At 39.1% G+C, this 17,501-nt stretch overlaps 1 protein-coding gene across 4 annotated transcripts; it reads left to right on the plus strand.

The window, feature by feature from the left end:
- Window positions 1–4,319: 4,319 nt before the first annotated feature.
- Window positions 4,320–17,181, plus strand: tfap2c (transcription factor AP-2 gamma (activating enhancer binding protein 2 gamma)). Of its 4 annotated transcripts, none has more exons than XM_085407458.1 (8): window positions 4,320–4,467; window positions 8,830–9,291; window positions 9,729–9,780; window positions 10,929–11,000; window positions 11,583–11,805; window positions 13,011–13,129; window positions 14,471–14,612; window positions 14,818–17,181. In XM_085407458.1, exons 1-8 carry the CDS (start codon window positions 4,438–4,440, stop codon window positions 15,110–15,112), a joined length of 1,395 nt encoding a protein of 464 aa, XP_085263584.1. In that variant the 5' UTR covers window positions 4,320–4,437; the 3' UTR covers window positions 15,113–17,181. The 4 variants fall into 4 exon arrangements, with proteins under 4 accessions (XP_085263584.1, XP_085263586.1, XP_085263583.1 ...); XM_085407457.1 differs by lacking the exon at window positions 4,320–4,467 and adding an exon at window positions 7,866–8,293; XM_085407460.1 differs by lacking the exon at window positions 10,929–11,000.
- The last annotated feature ends 320 nt before the right edge of the window (window positions 17,182–17,501 follow it).

Here is a 17,501-nt window from a genome sequence, read left to right on the forward strand (position 1 = left end):
ATATTACATCTTTGTGTTCTCTCTTCTGTAACATGTTACTAAGTGCATAACAGAGCATTAATTATCCAAGATCACAAAAGCAAAACCAAATCCCTGTTGTGCACTTGAAGGGAAACATCACACCTAACACAAGCTATAAAAAACTCTTACGCAACAACAAGTCTCCCTGCAGTGATAATGTGGACAGTGTCACATTTTTGTAATTAGGGCTTGTATCTCACAGTAATGAGACAACCAGGAAGCAACTGAAAAAACTGACTCAGCATAAATCCACTTCGCTCTCGCACTGCAGGCCTACTTGTTGTTCCTAGAGTATTTAGAAGTAGAATGGGAGGCAGAGCCTTCAGTTTTCAGGCCCCTCTTCTGTGGAACCAGCTTCCAGTTTGGATTCGGGAGACAGACACTATCTCTACTTTCAAGATTAGGCTTAAAATTTTCCTTTTTGCTAAAGCATATAGTTAGGGCTGGACCAGGTGACCCTGAATCCTCCCTTAGTTATGTTTCAATAGACGTAGGCTGCCGGGGATTCCCATGATGCATTGAGTTTTTTCCTTTCCAGTCACCTTTCTCACTCACTATGTGTTAAGAGACACCTCTGCATTGAATTACATCTGTTATTAATCTCTGTCTCTCTTCCACAGCATGTCTTTATCCAGTTTTCCTTCTCTCACCCCAACCAATCCTGTTAAAAGGGAGTTTTTCCTTCCCACTGTTGCTTGCTCATAGGAGGTCATATGATTGTTGGGTTTTTCTCTGTATCTGTTATTGTGCGATCTACTGTACAATATAAAGCGCCTTGAGGCGACTGTTGTTGTGATTTGGCGCTATATAAATAAAATTGAATTGAAAAAATTAAATTGAATTTCTCCTCCTCCCAACATGGCGAGTTGAGTTCATGCCAAATAACTGAACTTTGATCTCGTCTGACCACAATACTTTCCCCCCAGTCCTCATCTGAATCATTGAGATGTTCAGTGGCAAACTTTAAACGGGCCTGCATATGTGCTTTCTTCAGCACGGGGACGTTGCAGGCACTGCAGGATTTCAGTCCTTCACTTCTTAGTGTTTTACCAACTGTTTTCTTGGTGACTATCGTCCCACCTACCTTGAAATCATTGACAAGTTCCTTCTGAGTATTTCTGGGCTGGTTCCTCAACATTCTCATTATCACTGAAACTCCACGAGGTGAGATCTTGTGTGGAGCTCCAGAACAATGGAGACTGGCAGTTATTTTATGGTTCTTCCATTTGCCACCTTCTCACCTTGCTGCTTGGCGATGGTCTTGTAGCCCATTCCAGCCTTGTGTAGGTCAAGGTCAAATTTATTTATATAGCACATTTCAAACAGCCGATGCTGCACAAAGTGCTTAACAATATAAAAATGGTATTAAAAAGCAACAATGTAATACAACAATAACAGTAAAAAACAATAATAGGACAGTAAAAGAATTAAAACAATAACTAAACTAATTCAAATAAGACCAAAATGCTTGGGTCATAGTGTGTTAAAACCCAGGGCATAGAAATGTGTCTTTAGTGATGATTTAAATTGCTCAAGTGTTTGTGCAGATCTAATATTTAAGGGGAGACTATTCCAAAGTCTGGGACCTGCCACAGAGAAGGATCTATCACCACGGGATTTGAGGTTAGTCCGTGGGATGGACAGCATTAGTTTTGAGCTAGACCTCGTGGTTTTTCCTGGAGCATAGGCAGAGAGGAGCTCAGACAGGTAAGGAGGGGCCCGAGCATTAAGTGACTTAAAAACAAAAAGTAGAAGTTTAAATTGGATCCTGTAGGAGACAGGAAGCCAGTGTAAAGAAGCTAAAACTGGGGTTATATGCTCTCTTCGTTTGGCACCAGTTAGCAGGCGAGCAGCTGCATTTTGAACCATCTGAAGACGATGGATGGTGGCCTGATCTAGACCATAATACAATGAATTGCAGTAGTCTAATCTGCAAGTAAGAAAAGGGTGAATAACACGCTCAAAGACGTTAGCCGGAAGGTATGGCTTTACCTTGGCTAGCTGTCTTAACTGAAAAAAACAGGACTGAACTACTGCACTCACCTGCTTATTCAATTTAAAAGAACCATCAATGTAGACGCCGAGGTTTTTTACATGTGTTTTACAATATGAGGAAAGGGCGCCCAGAGTGCTGTCGACACATCCTTGGACCACTGACATCCTTGGAAAGCTCTTTGGTCTTGGTCATGGTGCAGAGTTTGGAATCTGGATAGATTGATTGCTGCTATGGACATCTATCTTTTATACAGGTAACGGGTTGAGAAGGCTCCTAATGTCAACTCATTACCTGTATTAAGAAATCTTGCTGATACTTGTTTCCTTCATGAATATGCGAAGGAATTTATACCTTTACTGAAATGTGGGTTTTTTTTTTGTTAATGTTCTGTCTCTCACTGTTCAAATAAACCTACCATTGAAATTATAGACTGATCATTTCTTTGTTATTTGGCAAACTCATAAAATTAGCAGGGGTTCAAATATTTTTGTCCCTGACTACAAAGTTAAGGTTTATAAAAACTGGACAAATTGATGGTAATAAAATACTCTGAGAAACCTCTGGTTTCAACAGCTGATATCCAGAACCTGTGAATGTTAAATATGGTCTTTCTTGCTTTGTGATACTCTGTCAGACTTTTACTGCATCCTGAGTTAATGTTTGCCGGGTTTTTCCTTTCTAATTTTCCATATAGGGAAACGCATGATTGGGTTGCAATTAGATGATTGACTTGTGTGATCGAGAAAATGTAAAAAAATTTTTACCTTCAACATTTTATTGGTTGCTTTTAGTGCCATCTGCTATACAGTACTACCTCTGCAACAATCATTCTTACACACACACATATGTGAAAATGGCAATAAAAAGTAATATGCCATGCCAATAAGCTATTTTTCTCACTGCTGAAGTAATCATGGCATGTAATGTAAATACCTAAATAACTTAAATAACTGAAAATTAAGTACCGTAGATGTAATATGTTGAGCTGATCTCTGAATAGGTCCACCCAGAGTAGCTACTTACTCCACAGCCACTACAAAACAGGCTACTACTGCAGTCCTGTGGTAATGAAAAGATGCGGCCCCTAGGTGACAGCACAGGCGCAAGTACCGCGCTGAGATTTTATACTCGGCGTAAAGAAAACAGCATACAAAGGGTGTACAAAGCCTGCTTCTCGTTACACCACAAATGATCAAATTATGGTGGCTAAAACTTTAGAATAACAGAACTGTTTCCATCCAGAGATTTTCCTGGTAGTCTGCTGTTTTCTTTCTTTCACGTTTGGATCACTTAGTGCGGCATTTTATCAAACAAAGCATTCAACACTGATTAGGAAACAAGCATTTTAATTTAGTTGATAGTTATAATAAAGACTTGCGAATGGAAAAAAAAAATATATTTATTATTTAGGCCTCTTTAGTGGTCATGGGGGACTATAATAAAACGAAATTGGTGTTTTGTTGTGGTTTTTTGGAAAGATATAATAAATACCAACTACACGGAACAATTTATTGTTTGCTTATATTGGTTTGAATTATTTCACCAACACATAACGTCAGATTTGCTAAATTGTAGATTTTTTCCCCCTCCACCCTTAATTTTTGTTTTACTCAAGAACGTAACAACAAAATTTATATATTAGAAGATCTTTATTTTTTAACAGTAGCACACGGTTTTAAATTAAGGTCTTATTGTTGGAATTAAATTAATCTGGGGGAAAATGTGTCATTCCACCATTTTTTAAAAATCGATTAAACAGGTGTCAGACCACAGGTAGACGTCTTCCCCCCCCTCCCCAGATCAAGATATATCAGCTGCATTCTTAACCACACAGCAAAGACACTTTGATCTGTTCAATAGTTTAAGCTGAAATCTTCTGGAGATCAGATAACAGGGACTATACACCTTAAAAAGCTTCAGTGGCTTTTGAAAGCAGATTCTTGTGGTCACCCCGAGGCGCTGTGGCTTTAGGGCTGGGCTGGAATTGCCTTATCTTGAATTTTCCATACTTCTTTTTTTCCACGTATTCATTAATTTTATCCTCCGTAACTTTATTTTTATTTATTTTTTTTACACTCAAAACTAGAATACAATGATAAGTTTAACTGTAGTACTGTCTCGGTTATAAGTCTAATTCTGTGCATCATGTTTGTTTTCCTCAGTGTTTTTTGTTGTTTTTTTAGTCTTTCGTACCAGCTTTCCTCATATTAATAAATTAATGTACACGTTGTTTTACACAAACCGTATATGCAAATTTCCATAAACGGTTTGGCAATAAATTTTGATTTGTCCACTCAGGTGCAGTTCATTAGAGTGCGCATGCGTCCTGCGTTGCAGTCAGGTGAAGTCGGCAATGTAAAACTCATGGTTTCACTCATTCGCTGCAGCTCAGCGGGATTACTGCGACTGGAGCCTTGCAGATGTCTGTACTGGAGAGGATAGACTGGAGGGTGAGTTGGCTGCCTCCTGTATTTTCCTCTTACAGATGATCTAATTTGACCAAGCCTGTATCGTGTTTATCGCTTTTGTTTTATTACTTCCCACCATAACAAGGAGTTAAATTGGGCTGGTGCTGTTCGGGCCCGACACACTCCTCACAGAGCTCGGTAGACGATCAGCCTCACTTCATCTTAATATAGGTTAGCTTAGAGTCCGTTTTTACAGCCACACTCTTAAAAATTTGAACAATGAATTCATGCACTTCCACCTCTGTCATTAAATTTAACAAGCCTGACTAATTACAGCTGTAGGGTATAAAATGGCAACTTTCAAATATCACAAGCTTCACAGGGTTTCCCGTAAAAGTCACCTTGCAGATCAGCTCCCTATTTTGTCAAAAACCACCTTGAAGATCAGGTCCCTGTCAGAAGGCGCAGGCATTGGGAGATTGTTGCGTGCGAGAGGCCACGGAGTGAGCAATAAGGGTGAAAAACTAATGCAAATTGGTTGACATCCTGCTTGAACAGGACGGAGGCCTGTGGATTATCTTTTAACCTTCGCTGATTTAACTAGTAGCTTCCAGTTAAAATAACCTGAATATAGAAGGAATTTAAATTGCACCATGTTTGAGTGAACTACGGCATCAATAATATCCAAGCATATGAAAAGGCTAATGTAAAATGTAAACTTATAATTCTAATGCACTTATTAAAAGACTAAACTTATTCGTTTAATATCTACATCAGTGGAAGACTAACAGAAAAGTAAACTTACGGAGGGTCTTTCTTACACTGATCACTTTAAAAACAGTCTTGTTCAGAGTAGAATAAAAACGTAACCCTAGTTTAGGCTATATTAAGTCAAATTATAGCAATCATAGATCTACTCATAAATATATTTATTGTCTAATTTAATACGTTTGCATTGTGCAAACGTGCGCTCTCGTTAACCTTAAGACTGAGTCCCTCCTTATATAGCCTAAACCTTTACAGCAGCCATTTGGACACGACGTGGTAAGTAACTACAGGTGTTACTAATTACAAAATCTTCATTAATGTCATTAGTAGCGGCTGTGGCTGTACACTGCTTCACGTCAAAATGGTTGCTGCGGAAAAGGGCAGTTACAAATTCGTTTTTATCCCCAGCTTAAAGTCGCACGGCGCTATATGCGCTTTTTGAATAACCTGTGATTAATGCCAATAATAACAAGGTTTAACTCATCAGAAACTTTGAGTATTTTCGCTTGAGGCTACTGGATCACAAACCAGTGGAGCTGCTGATGGTTAAAACTGAAATAAAGGATGAAATGATTTTTCAGTAAAATTGCTGATAGGGTACTTTTTCCACCTCTTCAATAGTTTCTGCAAACAGTTTAAGTTATAAATTTTAAATTGAATTTTTTTTGGGCGGGGGATTACAAGAGTAGATTTTCCGCCCAGTAAAGTTTGTTTATATATATATATATATATATATATATCTTTCTTTCTTCAGTTACGAACACATATTGGAGCAACTTCAATATTACTGTGATCTCCATTAGGGTTGTTCACTTAGTAGTTTACTCACTTAGTTAGTAGACCTATCAATACAATGCAAATTTTGGGTGTTAAAATCAGTTCATAAACCAGCTTTGAACTATATTTCTTAAGTCTGGGATCAAAGAAAACAGGCAGATCACTAGGCAGAGCTCAGTCATTGGCTTCTGTGACACTTTGAATGTGTCCGGGCACGGATCCATTTTGTCTTCACACCTGACATCAGCTGAGTCGGCTGTCATTAAAATGACAGGCTGAGCATCAGGATTTTTCAAAACCTTACCGGTCGGCCAAGCGTGACTAACTTTCTTAGGTCCGTCCTGTGCCTGTTTCAACACAGAACAACATTTTAAATAGGGCATTTAAAAAAATAAATAAATAAATAGTGCTTGGCATGACAACAAGGCAAAGAGGACAAAAAGGGGCGGACTATCACAGCTGGGTGGAGAGAAGCCACGGGATTTCCGCACGTTAAGTTCACAAATTAAAATCTGACACGTACTGGTTTACGTATCAATTGATAATGCAAAACAAAGTGATAAAATACTAGAGCAGCCTCGGGGTGGCATAATACGATTTGAAGAACTGATAACAGGTGTTATTTTTATATCATGTATTTCCCCCCTCAAAGTCTGTTCTACTTGTCTTTTGATTAAAACCAGAGTTCAAAGAGCCCTCCTTCCGAGATACTATAAAGCTCAACAAAAATTTAAATGAAGTTAAGAAAGGGCTGCTTGCTGAAATCCTTTGAGCTTTAGAGCTTTTTGAGAGAATAATGCGGTTAAGCCCTCGGGCTTATTGCGGTTTGAAACGTACCACTGATATGAAACATCAAAATGTCACGGGCCTGTTGGAATACCTGTTACTGAATTAAGCATACAAACTGTAAGTACGCCTTGTCGTGGGAAAAAGGTGATCTTTAAGATTATAAAATTATCCAGTCGGTCAAAGCATAACCACAAGGTTTTAGGAATAAAAGGGAAACACACAGTAGCTTGGCTCAGTTTCCTATCACTGCATTTATGCGTAGTATGTATGCAGGCCAATAATAATTGACCTACATACTACTGCTACTACCACTAATAATAATAATAATAATAATAGGGTTTTACTTTTAGTGGTGGTGGTTTTAAGAACACGAATGTTAACTTTTGTTTTTTTGTTTTTACCTCAAATTAAGACGTTCTCCTGAAGGCTATTAAAATTAGCAGCTCAAACCGAGCAAAGTGATTGGTCTCTAGAGGCAATACACTGTGTAAAGCCTGCGTATACTACAGTACAAGGTCTCGTCAAGAAGCTCTCATTAACGTACAGCAGTAACTGCAACGTTTTCACAGGTTCTGTCTCGTAGTCGTAATATTTTACATGAGCACATTGTCCTGCAGTTCAGTAAAGTGCAATTTTGTAAATATATAAAACTCAAGAAATCATTTCTTTGATGACTGGCTAACAGATCTCTGCCCAATGAATCGCTTTAAAGCCCAAGAATATAATCATTAAACAGAACACAGTGCCCTGTAAAATTAAAGGTTCAACTACCCATGGGCCCGAGGAGATAAAAGAAGTAAAAATGTTAATGAGAAGCAGCATTTGCTGCAAGACACGAGGAATAGGTAAAAAAAAAAAAAAAAAGAGAGAGAGAGAGAGAGGAAAATGGATATAGACTACACTGGGGATGTTTAATCCTTTTAATATTTGACGCCGTGCAAAGACGCGCTACAGACGGACCGAATTTTGATTGGACAATCACCCCGCCAATCAGGATTTTTTATTTTTATTATTTTTTTTTCCAATTCACTGACATCATCGGACAGGGTGACGCCCACTGTAAGTAGCTGTGCAGATATAGTGAAATGCTCATGTTTGCACTGAACAGCACTGTTTTGTCCATAAGAGGGAGTCAAGTTTCTTATGAACCGGTTTCGCCCACTTTCACAACAGAAGTACTGAGCGCCTTGGCAGGAAAGGGGGGAATATTGCCTGACAACGATTATTTTTCTCTCATAGTGGCTGTGGAAACTCATATCTGTAGTTGGATACTCAGTCGGTAGGTCAGTTCGCCCTTCAGCCTTCGCCTACAACTTTGCCTCCTGCTGCAGCTGAAGAATAAGCGGGTTCATGACCACCAGGAAGCTGTTAATTTCTTCATACCTGGATTAACTCGCGGGCTTCTTTCCCCCCTCCCCCATTTTTTTTTCTTTTACACTTTTTTTTTTTTTTAATTTGCAAGAAAGAGACTTTTTCCTCAGCCAAAATGTTGTGGAAATTAGCCGACAACGTAAAATACGAGGATGACTGTGAGGTGAGTTTCGTAAGAGATGGCCTCCACTAAGTGAGATCAGTGGCACCGAATTTAACGGCAAGAAGTGGGTGCTGACTTTTAATCCTTTGGGTTGAAATAATCACGGTAAAATTTCGGAAGGTGACTCATTAGAAGCAGCATGATGTGCTGCACCAAGGGAGAAAAGTTAGAGTAAAGTTTGGCGAAACAGTGAAAACAGGATGTCGTTGTCAGAGTTAAAGCCGGCTATGATTCCTTATAAAATTAAAGTGGGGTCGTGTTCTTATTATTGTTACTCTATATACAAAATAAAATATGATAATAATAATAATCTGAGACGCTGATTGCTGCTGAGAATATTTGCATATTCTTGCAATAGCCACTAAGTACTAAGAAAAATTCCAAATTAACGGTCTCCGTTATTGTTTTATCCCGTCTAAATCCCATTTTTCAGTAGACATCGTGCCAGCGAATAATCTGACATTTTATCTCCTTGGGTGACAACCTGCCATGTTGTTGGCATCTTTCTCAGCCGCTTTGTCTCCTCCATTCCTTAGGAAAGGCACGATAGTAACAGCAATGGGAACCCACGGCTGCCTCACCTGCCGGCGGTCAGTCAACACCTCTACAGCCCGTCTACTTCCCTCTCACACTCGGCCAGTTCAGACTTCCAGCCCCCTTACTTTCCTCCTCCCTACCAGCCTATCTCGTACCCGCAGTCTAGTGACCCCTACTCTCACCTCGGGGACCCTTTCAACATCAACTCCATACACCAGTCGCCATCGTCGAACCAACAGCAGCCGTGGCCTGGGCGGCAAGGCCAGGAGGGGCTCGGCGCACACGGGAGGAGCGGACTCGCGAGTCAGATCCTAGGCTTGGAGGGAGGCTCGTCAGGGGTTAGGAGGGAAGGGTTCCGCCGACCGGAGCTGCTGTCTCCACACGCTCACAGTCTAGAGTCGTCGGTTATTGGCGATAATATGGGGATGCATGACATGGGACACGGGCTGGATGATGTTCAAGTAAGTGGATTAGATTTATATAATCACTTGACATTATACTTTTGAGGCAGAGGCGCGCAAAGACTGAGGCTTTGTGCTTAAATGGTTGTGTGAATGCAGTCGAAGTAGTGAATATACTGAAAAGTCGTAAATGGATGCATTATAGTGTGTTTTATTGCACTCGCCTGCCATATGGAGATTTAAAATCTCCTAAATGTTAATATAACCAAAGGTCACATATATTCAAAATGCTTCCAAGTTAAAGGTGCGGTAGTAGAAAATATTTCTATTATAAAATGGAACATATTACATTATATGCTTTGCATGAAAGAGACAGATTATGATTACTAATATCAAGAAAATACCCACCTTAGGAAAAAATAGTCTAGCTCAAGCATCTTATCAAAACAGAGCAATGCATGTGTTTACTTACTGCTGCTTCTTTTCTTTGTTATCAGCAAGTAGACGACCACAGTATAATTATGGCAGATCAGACGGTCATCAAAAAAGGTGAGTTGTGACATTTTATTTATTTTGACTTTTTAACTGTTAGAGCAATTAAAAAAGAAAACTGAAGAGGAATGCTTTTGTACAGCAAAATATGTGGTAATTACTAAAAAATGCTGGACCTTCATTTGTTGAACTCTATATACTTGGAAATGACATACTTCTATAGTGGCATGTCAGGGCACTCAGTGAGAGAGTAAGGAAAGGAGGCGTCTTCTGTTTGTACTTACACTGCATACAATGATAATCCATGCGATGCACTTATTTAAGCCCGATGTGATCCTTAGCCTATTCTGTTGAAGGTGCTTGAATGGATGCCCAGTGGGAAAGAACTGATCCCTTTCATATTCATCAGGCTACAGCTGACATGACATGGAAATTGAGCAATCTCACAAACTGTGTTGACTATGAGTTCCAAAGCTTTGGATCATCTTTAGGCGTGTTAAGCTCGCAATTGCAGCTCTTTTCAGTTCATGTTAGCAGGAAATTATGAGTTGGTCTTGAAGCTGTGTTTGGCTCTGCAGAACCAGCTTTTGGGTGGGTGTGGCATTAGGCTTGCATGTGAAGGACAGTTTAGTAATTTGTTGAGACTTGAACTGTTTTGAGGGAGAAACTTATTCCTGCTGTTTTGTCATCAGGGCTCTATTAAACAGATTTAAAGTGAAAGATGAACCCAAGGAACATCATGTTATTATGAACAGTATGTGGACAGTGGACAAGTAGAAAATATAATTTGCGTAAGTAGAGTTAAGTTTCATTTTAAAATGTAAACGTCACGCCTTAGTTTCTTGTTCATATGTATGTTAAACATCAAAGTAAAATTGATGTTTTTGATTTGCTGACAATGTCATATTTTGCAGTACAGTCCCAAAGTTTTATTCTTTGAAAGCATGCTAGTAATTATAGGGTTGCTTTGTAATATTGCAATATTACAGTACATAACAAGCAGCACGACATTTGCAGAGTGCAATAAACCAAACAGTCTGCATTTGTTATGTAAATCAGTGATTGCTTATTATACTGTTCCCAGGCTCAAGGGCACGCTATGGGCAATCTAGGGTTTCCACTTGTAAACAATGGCATGTCATTCCCAGTGATTTGCCGGAGAGGAGATTTAAAGCACTGATGTGACTCTGTCATTTCTGTCTCAGTATTAGGACTTCGAGGTGGCAGGAACCTTGATCGCTTACAGAGGACTTATTATCAGGGGGGAATTTTCGCGGGTGAGGATGAAGATAGCTGTTTTGTTTCGTAGTGTGCTGTACTGTTTTGTTTGTCTGTCAGTGCTTTTGTTGTGGGATGACATTTAAAAAAAATCACAATGTCTAGCTCGATCAAAGACTGTGAGACCAATCAATTCACGGTTCCGAGGTTGTGGCTTAGATGAGTGACGGTCTGTATGTGCGTACCTGTTTGTGGATGGTGTTTGACATGAGGGCATCATAGCTGTTTAACCATCAGGCATCCGATCTTTCCAAAACCACACATTTCAAAAGGCTTTAGATGTTTTTTTTCTTGTATATTTTGGCACAGCAGAGACTGGCTTTCCTCATTGGAGGAGAGCAGCATACGCATACTTCTGCTCGCTTTTCCGCACAAGACACAGAAAGATCAGAGCTTATGCACATAAACAGGAAACGTACAGATTGGTTTGTCTGATTTATTTTTATTTTTTATGGATCGTAAGTCTGGAATAAAGATTGACAGTAATTAACAAATCTGACTGCCCAACCACAATCTGTTTTTATGTTCTTTTGCACTACTTTAGTATTTAGCTTACAAACATTATTTTCCTCACTCTCCAGGGCCTGTCACTCTACCTAAAGGAAACGCACTGGGTCTTCCCTTCCAGAAAGAGTCCCTGCTGGGCATGGTGTCAAATCCCACAGAGGTGTTTTGCTCCGTACCAGGCCGTCTTTCCTTGCTGAGCTCTACATCCAAGTACAAGGTTACTGTGGCTGAAGTCCAGAGACGTTTGTCACCCCCAGAATGCCTCAACGCATCGCTCCTGGGAGGCGTTCTACGCAGGTCAGGGCTCGGTCTCATTCCACGTCACAGCTAGACAGTATTCTTTTTTCCTTGTGGTTCGTAAAAATCTTTAACATGACATGTGAATACATTTCTATTGATTCACAAAAAATAGGATTAACTAATCCAAAATGATTTCAGTTGTTCAAAATTTCTGGTTTCTGCAAACTGTTAAGACTTTTATTATCTCAAAAATAAACCATCATTAAGCTGTGGAAGGCGTGGAGCAAGTGATCTGTAGGCTAAAGCTTAGTAGCCCATGGGAAAGGCTCTTTTTAAAAGCACAGCTTGACTCTGTTGCTCCGGCTCATCATTTTTCCTCTTTTCTTTATTTTTTGCAAGGTTTGTGACATTCTTTGTGTTGTGTGCAATTTTGGGTTCAGTGCTTCCATTGGGGATAGGTTGCGTCAACATTGTTAGTACCTACCTATTGTGTTTGTGTGCCTGTGTACGTGATTGCAAATGTTAAACTGTGCCAGAGCAGTTGACCTTATGGCACACATGGTAGTGCAGCAGTCTGTTGAGGGACTTCGAGGTTACAGTACATGGTTAACACTCCTGACTGGAGCATTTTGTACTTGGAGTGCATGTTTACCACTTCCCATGTGCCTGTATTAATGCTGACATGCACCCACAGACCCACATATACAATCTCTTTTTTTTTTTTTTTTTTTTTTTTTTTTTTTCTTCTTTCTTAAAAGTAGGTCACACAGCAATAGGACTATCGTTAGTAGTGGGACAAGAGGGAGAAGGGGTGGGGGCACTCAAACACACATGTCTCTCCAAAGATGCGCCCCTTCTCACCGACCACTGAGGGGGAGAGCTTGTCTGCCAGTCATGCAGAAAACTGAATTGGCTATGGCAAGTGGAGAGTTCAAGAGCTTCTGAAAATGCATTTATGAGTTATACCTCTCTGCTGTGCTTTTGAGTGGAACATGAATTGTTTCAATATTTTATTTTAGGTCAAGAGAATCTTCTTGTAATTTATTTTCAGAAGTGTTTGAGACTATACACATGAATGTGTATTACACAGGTGTACAGTACATATCTTGTAACTCTTGGTATTTCTTTTAATTTATGGTCTCAAGGGGGATCAAATAAATAGTCATAAATGACACAATAACGTTTTAAAACTCCACTGATAATTTGATGAAAATGTCAAGACAATATGTGAATGACCTCAATTTCTTTTTCTCTTTATACAGAGCCAAGTCAAAAAATGGAGGCCGTTCTCTGAGAGAAAAGCTGGACAAAATTGGGCTTAACCTGCCTGCAGGAAGAAGGAAGGCAGCTAATGTCACTCTACTTACCTCGCTAGTAGAAGGTATGACACATTAGTCATTTGCCCACAGTAAATTCTCGCACTATAATTACGGTTTGCAGTGGCTGGAATGTCGCGTTAGTAGTATGAGAATGTGGGAACGTTAGTGTATTGGCATTGGTATGTGTGTGTTTCACTTCTTGTGGAAAGGGTAACTAAAGGCAATGTAACTGCAACCTTTTTTTTTTTTTTTTTTTTTTTTTTTCCCTGTGTTTAATGTGCCAGACTGTCAGCTACACATTATTTGGTGAGTCATAGTGGTTTGGAAAATTTAGCCAAAATTAGGTTGACTGAACTCGTATAGTGTATAAAAGACTGAGATGACCATTTTCCATCTGAAATACTCAAAAGAAACAACAAACCTCAGCACTAATTCTGTTACTCCATTGAGCATGTTGTCTTGTATTACCTAGTGTGCAAAGTCACCTCTGAAACTCAGTTGTGTTAGGGAAAATTAATTGTTCCTGTTGATGGAAAGAATACTACCAGGTCATACAGCCCTGATTTTTATTGTGACTGTTTTCTGTTGCTGTATAGTTTGAATGACAACTGCAGTCATACCTCAGTCAGTGACATTTGATTCTATCATCCCAGTATCACTTTAATCACATTTACCTGCCGCTGGCTATAGAAAGATATTATTTTATTTTTTTCCCTCTCTCACTCCCCACATGCCGAATTTTTATAAATGGGGTGATGATTCTGTGCAGGAAGATGACTGGAGGCCTGTGTTATTTAGAGACCTTCAAAGCTGAATTAAGCCTTGTTATCTTGTGTTCGGCTTGCCAGGAGGGCCAGCTGACCTTAAAGCTTGTGCTTCTGAATAGCTGCCAGCATTTGAAGACTTGTACATGTCTATCAATAAGCGGTGTTGTTGGCATCTCGGGGCCCGTTTTGGTAGCATTTATTCACATAATCCCTTTATGAACATGCAAGTCGAGCCACCCTGAAGACAAAAATGTATCAATCTGCATAGCTCTTCTTACCTAGAGTTAGAAGAATGACTGCAGATGATTATTCTGCAGTTCAGCTGCTTCACTTCTTATGCCTTCATGCTTGTGTATATCTGTTTGAAAATGGGACTATTCATGTAATGCTCTTAAACTAGTAAATTGTTCTGCTCCTGGACAGCTTAACAATCTAGTATGTCAAAGGATATGTTGTTATAATATTTGTCTAAAGACTAATATTAATATGTATTAGTAATATATTTATTCACAAGTATTAATTTGTGGTTAGCAATAAAGTTGCAACTTGAGTGTTTTCTTGGATCTACAGAAAACCTGTTTTTGTTTTTTTTTTTTTTTCTTATATGTAATATTATCTTTTTCTTTTTTGTCTTAGGTGAAGCTGTTCATTTAGCAAGAGACTTTGGTTATGTGTGTGAGACCGAATTCCCTGCAAAGGCAATTGCTGAATACCTGGGTAGGCCACATGTGGAGCGGAATGAGGCTAACTCGCGCAAGAACATGCTCCTTGCTGCCAAGTAAGTGTATTTTCAATCATTGTTTTAATTTACATGCATTTAAACACCTAGCAAAGTGGGATGTAGCAAGACAACCTTTTTCAAAAGCTGGTTTTAAAGTATTTGATCAATAGAAAGCTGTATTTTCGAAATTATCCATTTTCCAATTAGGTCACAAATCTGTACATATTTCACATCCTTAGTTATTCTGCTTCTCTACCTACAGGCAAATCTGCAAAGAGTTTACTGATCTGCTCACTCAGGACCGCTCACCTTTGGGCAACGCTAGGCCTGCTCCCATTCTGGAACCTGGAATCCAAGGCTGCCTGACTCACTTCAGTCTCATCACTCATGGCTTTGGCTCTCCAGCCATCTGTGCTGCCATGACCTCGCTTCAGAACTACCTGAATGAAGCGCTCAAACAAGTGGACAAGATGTACCTGAGCTCTGGTAGCGACACCCAGGGATCCTCAGACAGTGGAAGTAAATCTACTGACAAAATGGACAAGCACAGGAAATGAGAGCTTAAAGGAGAATCCCTATGAACCTGAGATTCCCAGAGTCACTTAATCTTGCTGCCCCGACTTCCCTTTTGGACCTTTTTAAAAATCAATATTTGGTATTGTCTTTTTGAGAGCTGCATTTGTGTGTGAATGTGTGTGCTCACACTGTAAATTTATAGTTTGACAGGTTGGGGATTTTTAACAGCCTGTCACAGCAGGCTACAAATCAGTTACTGTTGGCATGCGTGTTGAATGCTCTGGATTTGTCCTAATGGGAGCCCGCTCTGTGAAAGAGTAAAGCCCTTTTCAGACATGGCATGTGTGGCTTCTTCTGTCTGCTAAAGCAACAGGATTGTCATTTAGTGATAGTTCACTTCTATATTAATGTTTGTCTTGCCTTCATTCACACAAACCAGTAAGAGGAGAGCAGCATGGCATATGTTATTTTTCACACGTGCAAAAGATTTGTTTTTGGCAACAAGTCCTGCCATTATGAACTGGTAAGGTTTGTGCATTCAGTTCTCTCTAAATTTGCCACGGACAGCAGGGTCTGTGTGATGCATGCAAGTCGGGGAGAAAAGGAAAAAAGTATACATTTATGTTCATATTGCTGTTTAGCACAGTTGCTATTTGTCATAAGCTAGTGAAACTACAGCCATGACTTTTCCAGAGAGGTTACATTCATACACCAAAGTAATGCGATAAAATACTGTTAAATTCCTAGCAAGGAGTACATGCCTAAAAAGGGGATTAATACATGCCGCATCATGCTAGCCACTATGCAGTTACATACAGTTGCTAGTGGCCTACTGCTATAACCACAGGGCCTGCATTTTGTTGAAGAAGATGAGGGGGAAACAAAATGCATTCTGCGACTATTTTTTCCACCTCCCTTGTCTTTCTCTTTTTTTTTTCCCTCCCTCATCTTCCCTAGAGGACATCATTTCAAGATGACTTTCTGTGGCTGTGAATTCCTCTCAGTTTTCTCCTTCCTGCTCAGTCTGGGGGCAAATCCACTTATTTCCTGTGTCTCAATTGACTTGCAAAGGACAGTTATGTGTGATGGAAAATCTTAGTTTTCTTTATTTTTGTGCTTTAGTTGTACCATTAATTCAGAATGGATCCAGTGTTATTGTGTTTTTGTTCATGGGAGTTGATTTGAAGCTAGATGAGAAAAGACAGTTGGTTTTCTCATCTCAGCCTGTGCTCTTTCAGAAACCAAAAACTTTAAAGTGCCCCCATTATGCCAATTTAGAGGCTCATTATTTTATTTTTGTGGTTGTATACTGCTACAGCACATCTCTTCACCCTCTGAAACACTCAGTATTAGTGGCTGCATTAGGTTTTAGTTGACTGCTTTTTTTTTTTTTTTTTTTTTTTTTTTTTTGAGGGCATGCCAAACTAGCTGCTAGGTGTGCATTATGGCACCATGTTACATAGTGATGTAAATGACAAAAAGAAAGGTCTGGACTTCAAATTATGCATTTCAAGCAGTTTAGCAGCACTGGTTTTTGCAGGAGAGAATAACTCACTTTGATGTGGACTTTGCAAACCCTTTTTCTCATGTGCAAAAATGATTTAACAGACTACATGATAGATAAAATCCCAGAATGCATAGCAGGGGCACTTTGAATTTGCTATGACAGAAGCCTCCTCAGTGTTTGTGGATTACAGGCGTTGCCATGGATCCATTGTTACTCAGTCTTACAACACATACAGTACATAGTCGTGAGAATTTGTTTGTTTGCTTTTACTTATTAATTTTTTGTGAACAAGTTATTAAAACAACATCCAAATTGACACTAACCTACCAACAAGCCCACTTCTGCCAGGTTGTGTGTTGGTTGTGAGAATGCGTGCGTAAATGTAAATATTTCTTTTAAAAAATGTTTTTAGAAATTAAATTCCAAGCATAGAATTTTATCCAGTGTCTTGTCCTGGATGTAAATATTTTCTAATTTATGTTGTAATTTAATGGGCTTGTGTAAATAATGGTATCAGTTTGGTGCATAGCTTAACTTTTTATGACGATGTGTTAAACTTTTGTAAATCAGTTAGGGTTTTTTTTTTTTTTTTTTTTTTTTTTTTTTTAATAAACTAGACTTTAGAAAGTGGGGATGATATACATTTTTGAAAATGTTTTAAAAAAAAAATGCTGTTTTAAAGTTTCAGGAAAAAAATAAATGACAGCCTCAAGCCTGATTTAGTGAGTCAGTAATGTTGCCTAGGCCACACACTTACTTTTTTTTTTTTTTTTTTTTTTTTTTTCTTAATGGATAGCACTTTTGTTCTGTAGCCTCTTTTTCAGCAATATCACACAGATGATGGTTAAGTCATGTGTTGAAAAACTTTCCTATTAATAAACGGCAAAGAAAATCCCCTACTAAACTAATGAGAACAGTAGCCA

Source organism: Rhamphochromis longiceps, linkage group LG5 (genome assembly GCF_057381845.1).
Source record: "Rhamphochromis longiceps isolate RC_006_pf linkage group LG5, R_longiceps_female_GT1.1, whole genome shotgun sequence".
Classification (NCBI taxonomy): domain Eukaryota; kingdom Metazoa; phylum Chordata; class Actinopteri; order Cichliformes; family Cichlidae; genus Rhamphochromis; species Rhamphochromis longiceps.